Below are 19836 nucleotides of genomic sequence, written 5' to 3'. Positions count from 1 at the left end.
CATATTGTAGTAATCATCCCTAATTTAAAATTTCCCATGTTTTTTTAGAACTCTATTTTCAGATTGTATTTCTTATGTTTTACTTATTTCTGAATATCTTTGTTCATGGCTAATTGTTGTCAGGGTTGACAGAGAACCTGTCAGCAGCCTGGCAATTAGTGATGAGGAATTTAAACAACTTTTAGGAAATACTTACTGTAATGCCGGACGGAACAAACGTAATGCAGCCCAGACCAAAGGTCACCAATCAAAATTTGTATAGTGTCACCAATAGCATGTCACAGCATGGACGGTGTCTTCAGTGTCACCAATAAGAGTGTGTGCAGTGTCTACAGTTTTTTATGCTTGAGACTTTTGACCAGTTGTGTTGTGGCACGATAGTGTACAAAGAGTATAAAAGAAACACTTGAGAGCAATAAACAGCTTCCTGATCACCTTACACCTGGACTACGTCTGATATCTGTGTCGCTTTGGCCGTTCCGACATTATCAGCGACAAATTGTTTCATACAGGTTCTAGCTAAACACATAAAGGATAGCACTGGTATATTTCGATTACAGGAACCATATCTGAGGAGTATACTGATGACATGGTATCTGTTATCAGAATTCTGTTATATTGTGAAGTGGCAGAGATTTAAGGCAACCCAGCCAAATTATATTTGTTATCTAAACACAAACTGAAGCTAAACGCAGTCAGGTGTGTGAGTAGGTGCTAAATTGATTGAGCTGATGTACTTAAGTTTACTGTACATCCCTGCCATTGGCTGCTAACCAAGAAAGAAATTACCAGCTTTCTGTGGTGAACTGAGAACTTCAGCAGACATTGCTTCTTCTATTTTCTTCATAATCTTTCCTTTTAAGATGCTTTATTTTTTTCGTATCTTATGGACCTCCCTTATTTCTTACAAAGAGATTGGCAAAGTTCAGGAGTATAGCTGTGAAGTACATGGAAAATGTTCAAAGGAGAACAGAAAGAATTACTTGAAATTTGAAAGCCGTGGTCAACAAGGAACGATTGAAGGAATTTGAGTGCTTTACAGTGTGCTGATTTTGGCCAACTTGGGGCTTAGCTTCCAGCTAGGGTTAAACCACGACATACAGAAAGAAAAAGAATGCTAAAGGGAGCCCTAGCAATCATCTCTAAGTGTGTAAGTGGTATCTGCAAAAGAAAAATGCAGTAATCCAGTGTGGACAAGATACAGTTTAAATATTTTTCATTTAAAACCAGAAAAAAACTAAGCTAAGCTTTCATAGTGCTGTCTTCTCCATTTTGTTTGTTTGCTTCACTCTGTAGTATATGTGTTTTGTTTTTATAATTATAAATAATTAGCCCTTCCAGGATTTGAGGGCTTAATAAGTTGATTTCCAAAGGTATCTTTAGCACTACATTTCTGTATCAAAGCAGAAAAAAATCCAGGAAGTGCTCTAAAAAGATCATTCTGGAAAATTCTTTGTTCTTTTGGTGTGGGTTTTTTTTCAATGCTAACTCAGTATTTTCTTTTTCTTTTAGGTGAAATATCTTGGGCAGAAGAACCATGTGTGTCCCTTGAAACTCCTCAGTGTCCAGCTGGGTAAGATAAAAAAATTTTGTCTTCTGAGCAAATAAAATCCTTGTGATGGTCAGAAATACTGCAGTGTTCTGAAGCAGATTTTCATATTTACTGAGAGTAAGGTTCCTGCTCTGAGGAATATTCTACAGAAGTGGTTGTGGCTAGGAATGCTTTTTCTTTCTAAAACCTTTGTCATTTTGTTGTACATTCATTGATCATTTACAGTTTAGAGCAGAGTACAGGAGTTCAAATCCAGATTAAAAGTCAGTCTGCAAAGACCTGGAAAAATTATTAGACTTATCTCAAGGTTCATTTATCACAAATTGTTCATAGTCCATTTTATGTTACCGTATCGTATCTGTGGCAATTCAGATAAATCACCTTATGCAATCAGTAATAAGTGTTAGAATCTGAGATTGCAATTCTTTAACCAGCAGGGTTGTTTTGGGGTTTTTTTGCTTCAATTATTTGTGGGAAGAAAGGTGTGTGAAAAAGAAAACTATGAAAGTAGCTTTATATCTAGAAATGCTAAAACAATTTTGCTATTTTTGCTGTGTTGCAGAATCATAGGTAGAGAATAGACAGAAACATAATTTTAAAGTTGTCCTCAAAGAAAAATGACTAAATTTCTGGTTCAGTTATGGTATTTGTGATGTTATCCATTATTGTATTTTACTGCCAATTTAGTTTAATTATAGCAGTAAGACCATTAGTATTGTGGCTTCTTCATGGGTTCCTGCATGCACCTGCTGACATAGGTATAAAAATATACTTTTTAGGTTAACAAATAACTTGCTGAGTTAACACAGTTTCATAGGCTAAAGCTTAGAAACTAGGAGAGGAGGGTTTCTTTACACCATTATGATATAAAGCTCCCTTTAATTTCAGATTCAAATCAGGAAGCTGTTTTATACAAACTGTATTTATGCAAACTATTGATGCCAGTGTAGTTCTCTCTTTTGGAAAGACAAACAAAGAAAACGAAAAACAAACTAGGGTAGTGATTACTGCCTGATGTCAATATGTAACTTTTTTTTAATAGTTACGACTCAAAGTATTACTCAAAAAACTGGTGATACTATGCGTAGTGAAGCCTGCTTCAAACTACATTTTTATAAAACTACATTTACTACATGGTCATAATTTTTATGTTTCTTTATATGTTTCTGAGGAGACTGCAGAATATATAATGATATTAAAATAAAGACTGAGTTTGCAGAACTAGATGACTTATTGATTTTGTCACTCGATATTAAGAGGTGCTATAGCACCAGCACTTCATAACCACTTTTTTCCACTTTTCTAACCATTTTTCTTTAGTAGTCCTTTTACATTGGTTAAAAGAAAGCATCCTTAATAACTTTGAAGTTTATTTCACCTTCTAGTTTGAATTTTTATAACAAGTATTTAAATATTGTTCTAGAAATCAGCTGCAGTTTGTGTCTGTTTTATTGTACTTACAGTGTGAGTTCAGATCTGAGTCTGTTATCCTTGTTTCTTTACCCAAAATCTTACCCTAAGCCCATTAGCAGCTGCTGCTTTTCTTTTGTAGCTTTAAGCTTAGTTTGTCAGGGGCCTGGAGGCAAAGAAGTGTTCTCCAGCTCCATGAGAGTTGGTAAACTTGAAAGATATAATCCACAAAGAGCACGGGCTGCTTAGTGATGTCTTCATAAAGGAAATGTGGTAAGGTAAGGGGTTAGCCAAACCTGACATTGCAAATGCATGACATTTCTCAGCACTGAGGCTAATTGACTATAACTGCTTGCTGGGAGACTGCTGTACTTTTGCAGTCCTTGTGTAGCTGCCCTGAAAGATTTTTTAAAATGCATTAAGACTCAGGAGACTGAATTTATCCCATTTCTATGTACGTATGTACTTTGGCTGTTCTTTAATCTGGGTTCGTATTTGGATGCTAGTCTGCAGAATTTCTGTTTATTCGTACTTGTAATTAAATATCTTTAATTAAAATATTAACAAAGCCCAGTTTCTTTTTCCAGACTTATAAAGTAACCAACACTCCAAACTTCTTTATCAAGATAAACTCCTATTTTCTTGTAGTTTTGATCTGCCACCACTTATCCTTTTCTCAATGGATGGGTTTAGAGCAGAATACTTGCAAACTTGGAGTTCTTTGCTGCCAAATATTGAAAAACTCAGTAAGTTACCAAGAGTGCTTTGACTACATTCTTTAAAATCTGCATGCAACCTCTCCAGTCCCTTTTGCTCCTGTCACTCGTATATGTTGCTCAGCAATAAAAAAAACCAGAAATCAGGTTTCCCTCATCTGTTGTATATTTTCATTATTATATATTCTACATTAATTCTAATATTTGACTGCAGAGCAAATATGACTTTTTTTTAACAAGGCCTTTAGTACTGGTCAGCACCTTTTTATTAAATAAGTTGTTTAACACTGAGAAAAAATTATGGGGAAGAATTTCCTGCATTCTCTGTTCTGCATTGAAAACCAGTTGAATAGCTGTTAAGGAGATCAACATTAAAGTATAATACTAAGAGAAAATGCATTGGATTATTGGGAAATTTTCCTCAAAGATTGATTTTTTCAAGTCAGATATTTTAAGATGTTAAAGAGAAGCTCCATGTTTAAAAGTCTGACAGTGAATATGATTATATTAGACTTAAATGAAATATAAATTAAATATTGGTATAATTTAATATCTTGATATTATTGCAGTAAGGCTCAAGTAGCTATTTTCCGGTATTACTCAATATTGGGAGGAAGAGTAAGTTGAAGTTCTTCTGCGTGTGCTCTAAAGGGCTCTAAAAATGAGAGCCATTAGTGTACACTTGGTTAAAATTTCCTCACTTTATAGAGCTCTCTAGACACTTTGTACATGGACAAAATGTCTCCATATTTATTCATTTCTTCTCAGCAGTAATATTCTAAATTGACAGTATTTGTATCTCTTCTGAATATGTCATATTACATTTCTATAGTGCTCATTTGGAAACTTCACCTGAATGTTACAAAGTACTAAATTTTACTAAATAGTTAACAATCTTCTTTATGGATAATGACAATATCCAGAAACCTGAGCTTGAAGCAATGTGCAAACCTGACTTCTTGTGCAAATGGTTTATTCTTTGATGTCGTTCTGACTTGAAGGAACCTGAATCATTGAAGAAATCATGCATGCTGAAGTAGTGCTCAGTTCCAGTCTTTTGAAACAGGTGAAAAGGAAATGCCAAATTGACAAAAGGAACGAATACGATGCAATGAGTATGTTTCCAAAAAATAATTTCAAAAATGTACAGATATTATTCAGCATTACTCATCTTTGTGGTCAATTACTTATGGACATTCATGCTTATATTTCTCATAACTCTACAGGAAATGGAAATTCCTTTCTTTGCAAAAGAGAAAATGTACAGATATTATTCAGCATTACTCATCTTTGTGGTCAATTACTTATGGACATTCATGCTTATATTTCTCATAACTCTACAGGAAATGGAAATTCCTTTCTTTGCAAAAGAGAAAATGTAATGTTGATTTGTAGCATAAAATATTTTCTCTTTATTAACTCCATTAACCTAGAACTTTCCATAGAGCTTTCAAGCTAGTTGTTACAAAATATGTACACTATGAATATATCCCCTTTACTGTTCAAGAGAAATCCATAAAAAATTATGCTGATTTTCTCATGTATTTGTCAATTATTCAGCCCTTCTTCAAACACTCTTAAAGCCTTTTTTTTTAGTACCTACTGGCACAGTTTTGTTGAAAACTTTCAGACTTTCATTATTGCATTGTTTAGTTGAAATCAGCTTCCATTCTTTGACTGAAATTCTGTACATCAAAGAGTAAATTATTTGAGTATGAATGAAATAATCATCTGGCTACAGCTTAATATAGTTAAGAGTTAGATTTAAAAATGGCATTAAGACGTCTTCCAGTCTTCACCTCTTTCTTTTGTGGTTAAATAAGTTGGATACTACAGTGGATTTAGACATTAGAGATGCTCAGGTGCTACATACCTTGGATTCATGAAAAATAATGCAACGTTTGGAAATACAGGTAGGACACCTGGCGTGGGATTTGCTATATAGCAGGACACCTACATGTCTACATGTGTCTACATTTGGACATATTCTTGGAGGTGTCTGCATGTGAGATGTTGAAATGCTCATTGAAGTCAGTGCCTTCATGGTTAGTACGGTCTGTACAGTGCAGTGCAAGAGCCTAGAGAACAAGGCAGCTCAACTGACAGACAAAGGGTGCCACAGGACAAATTCTTGCCTTAACCTATGTATTTAGTATTCTTCAGAGTGCCATGGCCTTCAGCAACCATGTCAGAGGAGCACAGATCTGCCAACTTTCATGCAGATGCCTTGGACATTAGAGGATATCTGGAAAAGGCACTCAGCTCCAGTACTTAAGCAACTGGTCCTTCCCTACTGGTCACCAATCAGCTCTGCAGAATATCTTGCTTGGTCTGATGTCAGGCTTCAATCTCATTGCATAAATATCTATGTCTAGGATATTTTGGAATATCTGAGAAGAAGTATCTGAGAAACTTATTCGGGTTGGCAGACAGGATGTAGGAGCAGCATCTAAGGCCAGGCAGGATCATAAAAGACTTTTCAAACAACCCTAGGCCTCTAGGATTTAGGCAGCTGAATTAAGCATCCAGGTCCACTGAGTACAATGGGACAGTAGGCTTAGCTCACAAGGAGACACCAGGAATGCAGGCATCTTATTTTGGGGTCACATTTCTCCATCTATTACTACAGCAGCTGCCTGTGGTGATTTTTTTTTGTTTGTCTGTTTGTTTGCTTTTAAGACTGTTAGTTTTCAATTAAACAAATTATAAAAAAATTTATATTACTACCATGATCTGTTGCAGAAACATGTGGCACACATTCAAAATACATGAGAGCTGTTTACCCCACGAAAACCTTTCCAAACCACTATACTATTGTCACAGTAAGTGAGAATTTGCTGTTTTTCCTTTTCATTATCTGGATGACAGAGAAAGGATTTTGTGGTGCCAGTCTTTCTCTGGGACGTGGGAACTCAAGCTATAGTTATAGAAGAGAGATAGAGATGCTGAGGCAGGCATGATCTATGTGGCTATATATGTATGCTATCTGACCCTGGCCTGTGAGCCCATTAGTCTTGATCTTTGTCAGTCTAAGTGGATACGGGTGAGTATGGGTGCAGACACAGTCTATGGATGACAGTATGTGTTAGGATGAGTCTAGCAGCTAATACACAGCCACGTGACATATGGGTACTTAATCTATAGCACCTCATGTTTTAATGGGGCTGGGAATAAAATATGGAAATTCAAGGAAACTTGGCAGACGCACTAAATTCATTGGCAGGAAGTTGATGATCTGTGTGAATTAGGAAAGTTTGTTCTGTTTCTCTGATAATAAAGTCAAAAAAAACCTGCAGTGCTGTAGCATTGCTTTGAAACATAGTTTAGGCTCCATTTGATTTCAAGACTAAGCATTTTATTTTGTTTATTTTCATTTTGCAGGGATTGTATCCAGAATCTCATGGTATCATTGATAACAGCATGTATGATGTAGACTTGAATGAGCATTTCTCACTTTCAGGGATGGAAAAATTCAATCCTTTATGGTGGAAAGGGCAACCAGTAGGTTTCTTTCTCCTATAGCATTTTCTTAAGTCCAGAGTGACTCATGCGTCATACAATAAAACCACATAAAAAGGGAATAAAATGCAAAACTGTGCAATGTATTTGCAGTAAGTACTAAATAACCTGTAGACTGCCTACAAAATTGCTTGCTTTTTATGAAAGTAAAAGAGTCTTAAAATATTAATTCTGAGACATTTTCACTGGAAGTGGTATTAGTAAAAAAAAAGATTTAAATATTTTGACTAGTATTGGAATGGATTTCTTGCCACAAGGAACCACAGTAAATTTTTGGTATCATTTGATTTTGGGGTATTTTTTGGTTAGTCTTTTGGCAACTAACTACAAAACTAATTCCAAATTATATCAATTTACAAATACACTTAAAATGTTCAGGCATATAAAAGCAAGGAAGGGAATAACAAAAAGCTTGATTTCCAGAAAAATTAACAATTATGTATAACATATGACACATTTCATAACACTCCCCAATTGTACCTATGGCTATGGTTACTATTATTAGTTTAGCAGAAATATCAAGCTGTAATAATGGTACTAAAAAAAAAAAAAAATCACATAAGCAGTATATAGTACATCTACTAATATCATCTACTAATATACATTGTGATGAGTGTGTGTGTGTGTGTGTGTGTTTCTGTGTAGTCATGTTTATAGTATACTCAAATACACGGATTTTGGTGCTATTGATTCTTGAAGGATTCCATCAAGTTTGTAACAGAACCATAGCTGCACTTTTTAGAATTAATAGAAATATACTCTCTTATAATCAAATAATATAATTAGACCATATTTAGAATAAAAATAGGAATAGAATAGAATAGAATAGAATAGAATAGGATAGGATAGAATAATTTCAATTGGAAAGGACTTACGATGATCTTCTAGTCCACTGCCTGACCAGTTCAGGTCTGAGCAAAAGTTAAAGCATGTTGTTAAGGACATTGTCCAAATGTCTCTTAAACACTGACAGGCATAGGGCAGCAACCGTCACTCTAGGAAGCCTGTTCCAGTGTTTGACCACTGTATCTGAAATGTTTCCTGCTGTCAAGTCTGAATATCCCTGAGGCAGCTTTGAACCACTCTTCCATTTTCACGATCCATTCCACTGGCGTTTGCCACAGGAAGAAGGATCATTGCCTATTGCCAATTATGGAAGTACTTGTATGATTTTTTTCTTTGCTGACAATATCGAGGAAATGACAACACTGTTTCTTCCATGCTACTAATTTTTCTTCAGAATGTGCACATAAAAAACAAACTTCAAATCAGATATAGTCATTAGGCAACTGTGTGATGTGTGAAAGAAAAAAGAAAAATGCATGCTTGTAGCACATATTTCTGATCCAATTATGTATTTCTACTTTAGTGATCTGAGGTCCTCCAGTGATGTAAATTACATAAAATAATTTGTTTGTATCTTTACCCGTAGATCTGGCTGACAGCAATGTACCAAAATTTGAAAGCAGGTACTTTCTTTTGGCCAGGCTCTGATGTTAAAATTAATGGAACATACCCGAACTTGTACACCGTATTCAACAGGTAAGATTTAATAGGGCTTGTACTAAATTCCTGCAAATTACTCCAAAAATCCAGATTGCTATTTGACAGTTGAAGGAAGGAAGTTAAGCACAGGATTTTTAAACAAGTCTGACAGATAAATGCCATGTCACATCATCTAGGTTTTGCCATGGAACTACCAAAAATAGTTGAAATTTTCAAGACAATTCAGGGGATTCACAATGAGAAAGTCAAAGGGTACTGTGTATTCTGCTCTCCTAGATGGTTTTGAAAGTTTCAGCCAACTGCAAAACACTAGGAAAGCATCCTGGAACCAATTAGTAGCCACTGCTAAGCTGCACCAATGACTGCCATATTTCCATGCATAAAAATACACATATTATACAGGTCTTTAAAAATACTTGCACTTGAGAATAAGCTTTCAGATAACCTACAACCTAACAAAATGAACACAAACTTGGAAGCCATGGCAAGAGGCTATGGGAGACAGAAAGTAATTGAAGAGAGGATTCTGGATAGGGAAGTTACTAAAGGAAGACGATTTCTAGATCAACTCCCTCTAGTCTTGCTTACATGTTTAATAATGTGCACTCTGCTGCTGAATCATAGTTCTCTATGTTTTTTTTTAGCTAACTCATAGGTTCCACATGTGAAGTAACAATTACCTTCATAGTTTTTTTGTGGGTTTTTTTGTTGGTTTTTATTTGATGGTAGTGGTTGGTTGTTTGGGGTTTTTGGGGGTTTTTTTTGGTTGTTTTTTGGGGTTTTTTTGTTATGGAAGGCATTGTTATTAGTAAAGTATTTCTAAATTTTCGTGATGATTTCAGGAAATTTCCCTGTTTCTTTGCATTTACAAAGATAATCTAAAGCAAACACATAACTGTAAGTCTCTATAGATAACAGGCTTTGCAGTGATGTGTAGGATTGGTACTCAGAAAACACTTGAGTACTGTAAGTAACATGAAGCTTGTGCACGACTTTGAGGTAAAGCAGAGCTATTAATGGGTAACTTCTTTCACAGGAGAGAAAGCATGATCTCACAAAGATTTTGATGGGGATATTGCTTACTTTTAAAATATGAAAGTCTAAGGTTTATGCCATGCTAGAAAGAATAAAAATTATTCTGACTTGTACTTTAGATTTATTTCCTGAATTTGAAATCTCTTTCTTTTGCTTGCATATATTTATAAATATATGAGTAATCCCATCAACATCACATGTTTGTGTTTGCAAAATCAGGATGTGTCTAATTTACCATTAGTCAAGCAAAAATGAGAATAATAAAACTAATGACTGGTCCTTTGTTAAAATGCATAATTTTTGAGTTCCAAATCTGTGACTTTAATACATGACTAGAGTCTGGGCACTTTCTCTGTATCTTGGAATTAGAAGCACTTATCAGAAAGTCTTGTTAACATAAACTTTTTTTTTTTTCAGTTCAGTTATATATGAACAGAGAATTTCAAGAATATTGAAATGGCTTGATAATAACAAATCTGAGAGGTAATACTTAGTAATGTCCAAGAGACTATAGCTTAGAAAGGTTTTAATGCTTAACAATTGAAATTTCTGTAGATGAATCATCATCTCAATTGATAATTTGCAGAACTTAAATCTGTTCTATAAGAACAGCTGATAATTTTCAGGATCAGGCTGTAAATACAAAAGATGAAAAAATGAACATATTTCTGAATGGGGTGAACTGTTGTAAAAGTTTTATTTTATTGTTGTGTCCTTTTTCTTGATTCATGGCCTAGAGGAAACATGGAACATTCAGTTTCTGGTCTATGGATAAAAGATTTCATATGAAAGATATTGCACAACAAAGGTTAAATATTTGATAGTAATTGCAGGAAGTAATTCAAGATGGAAATTGTATATCTGTACCGATTGTGGTGTTAATTTTGTGACATGTAAGGAAGTGAAATCTTTTATATGATAATGTACAAAATCCTAATGTGCAGGTAGGAGATGCTCTCTAGAGCCTCACTGCTCAGTCAGGAAGAGATCCTTTAGATGGTAGTTCCATTTACATCTCAAAAAGGAACAGCTTGTTCTGGTGTCTGATGTCTTGAATTTTTTCAGAGTGATTTCTGGATACTGTTGAATACACTAGGTACTGTTTTGGAAATGGTAATAGCCTGTGTTGTTTAATTACAAAACTCAAAGGAAGTTGAATGATTATATTTGCTGTATGGACTTTTAAGGTTTCATTTAATATTTATTTTTCAAGTAAAAGTGTTCTTTTCAAATGTTGCCTCCAAATCCTCTTAATATGCTATTCTTATTTATTTCTAACTTGAGGCCTGATTTCTACACTTTATATATCGAAGAACCAGATTCTTCTGGACATTCATTTGGACCAGTTAGTGGTGGTGTAAGTAGTTTATACTTTTCTTAGACTAAATCACACTAAAAATGGTGTTGTACTATGAATTTAAACAATTTATATACCTGAATAGTAGATTAAAAATTGCCATGACTGTTTTATGAATTTTTACTAAGAACTTTTACTTGTATTTGAGCCCACTGTTGTGATTCCAACACTGTGTGTGAATCAAAAGAGCTGTATCCAAACAGACTAGCAGAAAACAATTTAAGATCATACTATTAGAAGTAATATTAATGGTTAAGTTCAGACTGAACTTTAATTATATTGCCAAGTGATACTTGGAAGCATGTGGCCAGACAAATCCTTAGAATTGTCTTTTATTTATTCCTAACACTGTACTTCAATGTTTCTTAATTTGTAACCCAAAAATATTATATTTCTGCTTTCATGCAGGCAAAACGTTCAGCCTTAAAGGATCTTAGGACTTATGATATCAGCTCCTTCCTGGAATGGCCTTCTTTAATATATTTGAAAATGGTCTTCAGCAAAAGGCCTCGTTGTAGTGAACAAGGACAGAAAAAACAATCTTTGTAGGATAGTTTTAGGGTCCCTAAATGGAAAGGGAACTCAGGGTTTTTTGGTACATAAAGGGCTTACTGTATGTGTAATTGCATATGTGCACATTGTCCAGGCACACAAGACATTTAAGAGTGCAGTAGTTAGGAGAACAAGTAGGGTGCAAGTGCTCAGACGTGGAGCTCTCAGACTCAGTTGAGCATCATTCTTACTGTAGGACTTAGAGAAGAAATATAAGTCAGCTGTGCCAAGTAGGAAGAGGCATCCTCTGTGAACGGCTGCAGCGTGGGCTGTGCTGGATTTCTTTCCTTTTACTTCAGTGGGGGTCAGTGTTTTTTTGTAGGAAGTTTAAAGGGACTGTATGTGTGAGACAAAGGCACTGTGCCTTCTTGGATGTTATACTGGCCTTACAGATAATACACGTGTGTTAATATCTTTGAAGCACCACTTATTGTTAGTATGATGACATGTTCATAGTAGAAAAAAATAGTATTTAATGTTAAAAATATGATATTTTTATATAAATTTGGGAGTGAGGAACAAATTTGATCTGAATGTGTTCCTTTATTCCTCTCAATAAACACGTTTTAACGCTTAGTTTTTCTGGAGTAGCAGAAAAAATTATTTGTGAGTCTTTTTAAGTTGAATATTCTGTGGTAAAGCAGTGGAATTCTGCACATCTATACTCTAGTGGTAATGGAAAGAGAAAAGAGGAAGCAATATTAAGAACTGGAAAACTAACAGAAAAGCTCACTTTTTTAGACTTTGATGATTGCATTTAAGTGAAAACTTGAAATCAGAAAGAAAAATTCTAAGGTAACTTGTTTATCTCACAGGTAATTAAAGCCTTACAGGTAGCAGATCAAGCACTGGGGATGCTTATGGATGGACTTAAACAAAGAAACCTCCACAACTGTGTAAACCTCATTGTTTTAGCTGATCACGGTAATATATATACTTCTTTTTTCAATCTGAATTTTACAGAGTAACTGTTTTCTTCCTCTGTGTAATATATGTGCTTACTAGTTTTAATCTATTTTATAATAACTTTATCTTCCTTGCCATATATTGCACATAAAAAATAACTGTTTCTATATTGTCCTTTAGGGATGGAGAAGACCTACTGCAAACAGTTAGAATATATGACTAATTACTTCAAACAGGTTGATTTCTTCATGTATGAGGGGCCTGCAGCCCGCATTCGAGCACAAAATGTTCCAAAGGACTATTTTACCTGTAAGTGGGGATAAATCCTGGGATTGCATAATCAATATAGCAGGAAATAAATATATAAATAAGGAAAATGGATAATCAGTAATAAACAGCAGAGTGAACCTAATCATCCATGGAAGTCATTTGGGTATTTTTTGCAAGAATGACCCCTTTAGATGAAATTGAAGGTTAGAAAAGCTTGTTTCAGACTCTAATTTGTATTTTCTTGGCATAGAAAGATGAAGCAAAGGTAGTTTTATTGTTTCGAACCAGAATTCAGGTCCTTTGTAAGTGCGTTGCTCTTCACAGATTTCTTGTACAACATTAGGCAGAGTCGATCTTTTTGAAGCAGAGAATATTTCTAACTGGGTGTACAAAGTTGTAGAATCTGAACCTTAGCACAGTGGAACCTAAGCCTTGGTTGAGCCCTTTAGCTAGTGTCACAAAAGAACAGAAAATTGAAACCATGTGAGCTGACTGACTTGAAATAGGTACCATTGCTACCAGACTGGAAAAAAAAAATCCCAAACCTTTCTGTGTCAGAGAATAGAATGCAGGTAAAATCATGGAAGTGCTCTGTGTATGGACTTTATAGAATTTTTAAAGTATTCTTAGAGGCATATTTCTTGCAGATCTCAAGTAAGAGCTGGGACCCTATTGCAATTTTTATTTGTCCTTTCTAATTGTATTTGTATATGTAGGCTCAATATTTATAGAACATAAATAAGCCTTTCCTTGGTTTAAGTAGAAAACAGTCTAAGTCAGACAGGCAGAGTAATGAGGGGAGGGGAAAATAATGATGTTTCGTATGTGTCTCAATCTCAATATAATTGTTGACTTATTTCCTTTAACAGTTTTACTTTTCTGTAGGAATTTTTCTTCTGTAAAATGCTCAGATTTGCTTTTAGAAATCTAATATAAAATGATCAAAGTCACTCTTTGAAAATTTGGAAGGTGAAAGTACTAAGACAGACTGAAATTTTTTTCTGTGACTGTTGCTGGAAGTGGAATACAAAATGAGTACTCCAGGTCCAGCCTAATGTAAAAAAATTTATACTTCAAACAGAGGTTAGATGAAACAAAAACCCTTGGGTCTGATGATCTATCAGCTTTAGGTGTTGGCAATCATCACCATGGCAGTTTTCTATGGTCTGCCTTGATGTTCCCAAAGTGCTAGGCACTTCCACAGGCACGCTTACAGGCAGTTACCCTTGGAAGTGTAACATTCCTACTTTACTGACAGTTACCCTTGGAAACATAACATTCCTACCTGTTATGTCTTCACAAGCTAGTAAAGAAAATCAATTTCAGAGACAGAAAGCGTGTTGAAATTTTTCTCATGAGGCTTTGGACCTTCAGCTGTTTGAATGTGTATTAATTCATCTTTTCTTTTTAACAGTTGACTCAGAAGGAATTGTTAAAAACCTCACAGTGAGTAAATATTTTCATAACATTTCCTCATAGCTACTCTTAATAGAACTAGCACAATTTGTAAAAAAATGAGACTACAGTGCCTGTTTAAATAGTGTACTGACTCCAGTGTACTGTAGGAGGCAGTTCTGGTAGTTGTTCAAAGATGATACACTAAGGTTTGCCATAGGGGACCTCTGTTCAGAGCAAAAGATTTTTCTGTACTTCACTTTGAAAGAGGAGTGGTGGACTTTACATGGAGAAAGTAGGATATATCTTCATTATAAAACACAGTACAGCACAGAGATGCTTCACATGACAGGCATCTATTAGCACTGGACCACAATTGCTGCAGCTAGGCTAGGTTAAAGTAACTTTTCCACACAACAGATAATGACATTGTAGAATATGTTGCCGCAAGTGTTGTAGAGGCTGGGAATAAAAATAGGAAAGGGGGATTTTAGACACATTAATACAGGACAACCCTGTAAGGGCTTATAAACATGATCCACAAGGAACCTCTGACTGAAAAAATTCCTGAAGCCTACAGGAAACCGAGCAGGTACAAGAAAGAAGCTTAATTTGATACTTGATACTTGTTCTTACACACTTTCTCTAAGTATCTGATTCTGGGAATTTTGGAGATCTGATTTGAAGCAGAGTACTAGGTGAGATGGACCTCTAGCATGAGGCAGTGTGGCTCTTTTAAGATCTTTTATGATGTATCACTTAAATACTTGCAATGCTTTCATGTATGTTGCACCACCCCTGGGACCCATACTGGTACTTCTGCTTGGGTCTCTGCCATGCTGTGTGGATGTAGCACTTAAGGGCAGATCCAAGTTTGCCTGTGTCTCCTGTATTGCTCCCATGGCTCTTTGTGGGTACACTTTGACAGCTGAGCTCTGAAGGATGCAAACAAAGGAGTGCAGAACAGAGTGCCAAACAAAGGAAGTCCAAGTCTATTTCTTTTATTGAAAGATGATGTGACAGTGCATGTTTATTTTTCTTACACTGTTTTAGATAGATAATTCACTGCCTTTTTTTTTTTTAGTGTTCAAGATATACATTAATACATCTGGGATGAATGTGGTAGACAGACTAAAAAACTTGTAGGACAGTTGTCTTTTTGCATTTCTTTGCATTTACAATTTACAGTGAGTTAATAATTTAAACTACTTACTCTCTATGTGCTGGCACAAATTCCCCTTCTTTTCTTCATTCTTTTGTGTGACTTGTCCTAGGACAAGCAGTAGACAGAAGTTCTAGTACTTTTAGAACAAATGCTTTCAGTTTGGAAAAATTCTGGACTCCCCATTGGGCATGTCTCTGATAAAGCACCACTAGATGTCTTCCTTTAACCTGTTTAACAGCTCAGTTATGCAATATTACACTTAGCTTTTGCCTGCCTTTGAAGTTCAAAGGGCGGTGAACCTTCCTGTTTAATTTTTTTTTGATTCTGCATGCCTAGGAGCATGTCCTTTATTCACCAGCATCCAAAGCAGATGCAGGAGTAGGATACCAATGGTTGGAAATAGCAGAAGAGCTTTTCAGTGCTACATCCCCTACCTCACTATATGACATGGAGTCTGTTGTATCAAAGAGCATTAGTGTGAGGGCAATATCACTCATGTTCTCAACCTCAGCTGAAGCTGTTACTGCTAATAGTTGCAGAGATGTGATATCTCTTGCCTTATGGGAATAGCCCGGTATCAGGATACGTCCTCTTTTCTATTCACAAATGGTTAGTGTATTTTGTCCCTCTCAAGTTCTCAGAATGAGGGATTTGGACAGAGAAGGGAATTGTGTGTTGTATATTAATTGCTGATCAACAGATTTAAAGTCGTATTTTGATTTCCTCTATTTTTCCCTTTAATTAAACCTCTTCTCCTGGGCTAGCAAACACATTGCTATTTTCATGTGCATGGATTCCTCTATGCTTCTTCGATGACTACTGAGGCACACATACTTCACATGTTAATCTCATTCTGTGCAGACCATACAACTCAAGTACTTAGAGGTGAAGATGTCAGATCAGACTCTAAGTATGCTATAGTTTGTACAGCCTTTGTGGTGAAAGCCACTTCTGTGGCTTAGCTACCTTGCTAACAGCACTTCCCTCAGCATTTTAGGTGTTCTGTGTAGTCCCAGAGCTGGATTCCTTATCAGGAGCAACACTTCTGAAACTTTGCCATGATGCTTGCAGCCAGGTGGAATGGCTTCTAATGGCCATGTATAGTTAAGTCTTAGCAGTATGTCATATGGTTATCATTAGGCTCTCAATTCCAAGCTCATTCATGACATGCCTACTAACACAGCAGTTTTGAATGATATTAACACATTAAATATGGATGTAAAAGCTAAGACCTTTAGCTAACAGCTGAGCAATGGACATTTACATAGCACTAAAGTACATGTTCAGGCTTGCAGCTGAAACCCTAGACCACAGTCTATGTTATGTATACTTGGCTTGCTTTGTTATTTATTGAATGGTAAAGTAACAGAATATGGCAGAAATAAACTGCCAGGGAACTTTGTCTTGTAAAGTGTAACTTTACCAACTAGATGCCAGTGATATTAGTAGGAACAGATAGACTAAACACTGCTATTGAATGTCTTTCAGCCTTGGGTGTACCTTTACCTCAGTATTTGTGGACTTGGTATACATATTATATATACCATATTTTTGAACAGTTCAAAAAAAGGGCCACTTTTCCTTCCACTGCTTTCTGGGCCAAAAATGACATCTGCAGGTTATCTGAGAAGCTATCTGTGAATAATGGCCTCTGTGATTACATTCATGTCAGTAAGATGTTTGTGGTAATTTTGAATGATGGGTGGTTTTTTGAAACAGTGAAGCTCATGACTGGACTCTTTGCTCTTGCACAGTGCAAAAGCTCCCCTCAGCACTTCAAGCCCTATCTGACGCCTGACTTGCCAAAACGATTCCACTATGCTAACAACATTCGTATTGATAAAGTTCATCTTTTGGTGGATCGACAGTGGCTGGCTGTGAGGTAACATAATTTGTGTGACTGTTACCCTATTTTTTTTCATTCCATTCTCATCCTTTTTATTTCCTTCACAGACACCTCATTTCCTTTAGGCTTGTTACATTTCCATGTTTGTTAAATTTAAAATCTGTACTATGTGTAAAAAGGATACATACCTCATACATAAAGCCAAGAATGTGTTATTAGTGTAATTCAAACTTTAATAGTCTAATACAAGAATCATCATTATTTCAGATTAAATTTTTACAAAAAAAAAAAAAAAAGTAAGTAAAAAGAAAGTAAAGAAATGAATACTACCTCACAGAAAAATTCTCAAAATTCACAGAATCACAGAATATGCTGGGTTGGAAATAATGCAATTAAAATTGTTATATAAAGCATTCTAGTGTCTAGCCCTTTTCTTGACATTGCAGTCACCCCTCCACTGCCCTTCTGGGTTCTAAGGTTGATGGCTTCAGTCTGGTGCATGTGTGGATACGGCCAATGACAGTCCCTCTGGAGTCCTTCACCAGAAGGAATGTGTCCAAGTTTCTTTCTCACTCTGTGATCCAAATAGGTTCTTCCCATATGTGTGCTAACACTATAGTTTGCTCATTCTTCACTGATCTGCAAGTAAACATTACTTCTCAGTTCACTAGATATGGTGCATTCCACAAGTGTCAGACGTACTTGTTTATCGTGCGAAGATAGGTTGATAAGGTAATGAGTTAGACATAACCACCTGGTCATTACCAAAAATTGCTGTAAGAGTGAAACATTAAAAAAATAGCTCTGAGCAAGTCAAGAGCAGTTCAGACAAGCCTTAGACCCAAGGCTTTGAAAAATCAATTCAAAATCTGTGGTGTTTGCAGCAATACTGTATCTACTGAGTTACAGTATTGCAGTAGAAGCAGCATGATCCAATTTGGAATTTCAAGACTACTAGAAGAGTAGAAAATTCCTGATCTAAATGAATATATGACTTGATTGTTTTGATGCAACCAAATAATCATCCTGGACATATAAAAAGAAATGTCCACTGAAAAATCTTATAATCACTCTTTTTTGAACAGTGCTCAAATGTTCAATCCTCTGAAAACAGGATGCTTGTGTTTTGTGCATTGAATTAATATGGGGTGACCATCTCTTTATCTTTCCATGTGTCTCAGCAATGGGTAAATTAAAATAAGTGTTAGTCACTATGTCAGACTATTCTGACATGTTATTAATCCTATAATCCAACCCTATACTTCCACATCTCACCTTCACCCTTCAGAATCCATGATGAAAATGTCTCGTCTTGTAAGGCAAAATTCCTTGCATTCTTATCTATATTATTCTGCAGAGGCTGGTATCAGAGTTCTCCCCTTATGAATTTTCTGTTAAAATGCAAACACCACAGAATATAACTGAGGAATTCTTCCTAAGCAGATCACACTTGTTCTGAAACTTGTAGCTAGGTGAAGTCCTTGTTTCAAAAGTAGCCATTTTTTCAATTTATTTTGAAAACATTGTTTCACTGTACACTTATAGCCACCTAGGATAATTTATTTCTGTCCATAGCAATTTCTGTTACAGGAGAAAGACATCTTCATAAAAATGAACACTATAATGAGCAGTAAGTACTGCAATATTATGTCAGAGTCAGTTCTTAAGACATGATCCAGAGTCCAATGCATCACAATGACTGTTATTAACTGGTTCTATTTGTGCCATTTTTATTTACACTCTGTGGTGGTTTCTCCTTAGGGATGAAAGTTACACTTTTTGTGATGGGGGTAACCATGGCTATAACAATGAATTTAAAAGTATGGAGGTAAGATGATTTCTATTCAAGTCTTGCACTTTATTAAATACAAAATCATGGTTTGCTGGGTAAACCACCAGAATACAGAATACATGATAGTTTTTGCAGTGTGCTTTTTCTTCTATGTCAACAAGATATGTAAACTGTTAACACACATTCTACGTCCACATATTTGTGTTGCCTTCCATCCGTATGTACAAGGGCTGCTTCATTGGGGTCCTGTAGTAAAACCTCTCTGGGCTTACCTTAGCTGCTGGGAGCCAGGTAGACTACAGCAAATCAAGTACACCACGTTTAGCTATGGGACACTGAATTCTTTTGTTATTTCATTCTTCTACCAAGACAATGACTGAAAAATCTCCATAGGCTTTGGATGTTCACCTAAGCATCTGAAAGCCTGTATACTTAAATAAGCCAAATCTCATTGTCTGTGCTTATCTTACAAGAGTTAATCATATCATCAGAACAAAAAAGTTGGTGTAGTTTCATCTAATTTTCATTTCTGTTTACAATGAAAATATTTTGAGGTTTTGAGCTTTTGATTTTTCATGTACTTTCTGTGATGTGAACCTTTAAATATTATCAAGCATGCCATTACATGTCCCATATTCAGTGTCCAAGAATCAAATTCTTCCAGATCTTCACAACTTTTTTAAAACAAAATGTCAGTATACTGATCAGAATGATGCTGAATGTTTGTATGGAAAGAAAAAGTAAATTCTGGTTACCCTGGAAACATTAATCATAGAAAACCTTATGCTGGTGGCACAATGACCAATGCAATTTTT

General features: G+C 35.5%; 1 protein-coding gene across 1 annotated transcript in view; it reads left to right on the top strand.

The window, feature by feature from the left end:
- Nucleotides 1–19836, top strand: part of ENPP3 (ectonucleotide pyrophosphatase/phosphodiesterase 3) — a 37103-nt gene that overhangs the window by 6666 nt on the left and 10601 nt on the right. Inside the window, exons 5-16 of the mRNA XM_064649471.1 lie at nt 1513–1573; nt 3611–3708; nt 6421–6500; nt 7060–7179; nt 8630–8739; nt 10156–10221; nt 11023–11095; nt 12463–12571; nt 12734–12862; nt 14238–14269; nt 17138–17265; nt 18991–19057. Of these exons, the coding sequence (XP_064505541.1) occupies nt 1513–1573; nt 3611–3708; nt 6421–6500; nt 7060–7179; nt 8630–8739; nt 10156–10221; nt 11023–11095; nt 12463–12571; nt 12734–12862; nt 14238–14269; nt 17138–17265; nt 18991–19057 (1073 nt within the window). The remainder of the gene's footprint in view (nt 1–1512; nt 1574–3610; nt 3709–6420; nt 6501–7059; nt 7180–8629; nt 8740–10155; nt 10222–11022; nt 11096–12462; nt 12572–12733; nt 12863–14237; nt 14270–17137; nt 17266–18990; nt 19058–19836) is intronic.

Source organism: Pseudopipra pipra, chromosome 3 (assembly GCF_036250125.1).
Source record: "Pseudopipra pipra isolate bDixPip1 chromosome 3, bDixPip1.hap1, whole genome shotgun sequence".
NCBI classification, from domain to species: domain Eukaryota; kingdom Metazoa; phylum Chordata; class Aves; order Passeriformes; family Pipridae; genus Pseudopipra; species Pseudopipra pipra.
This window is presented reverse-complemented; position numbering and strand designations above follow the sequence as displayed.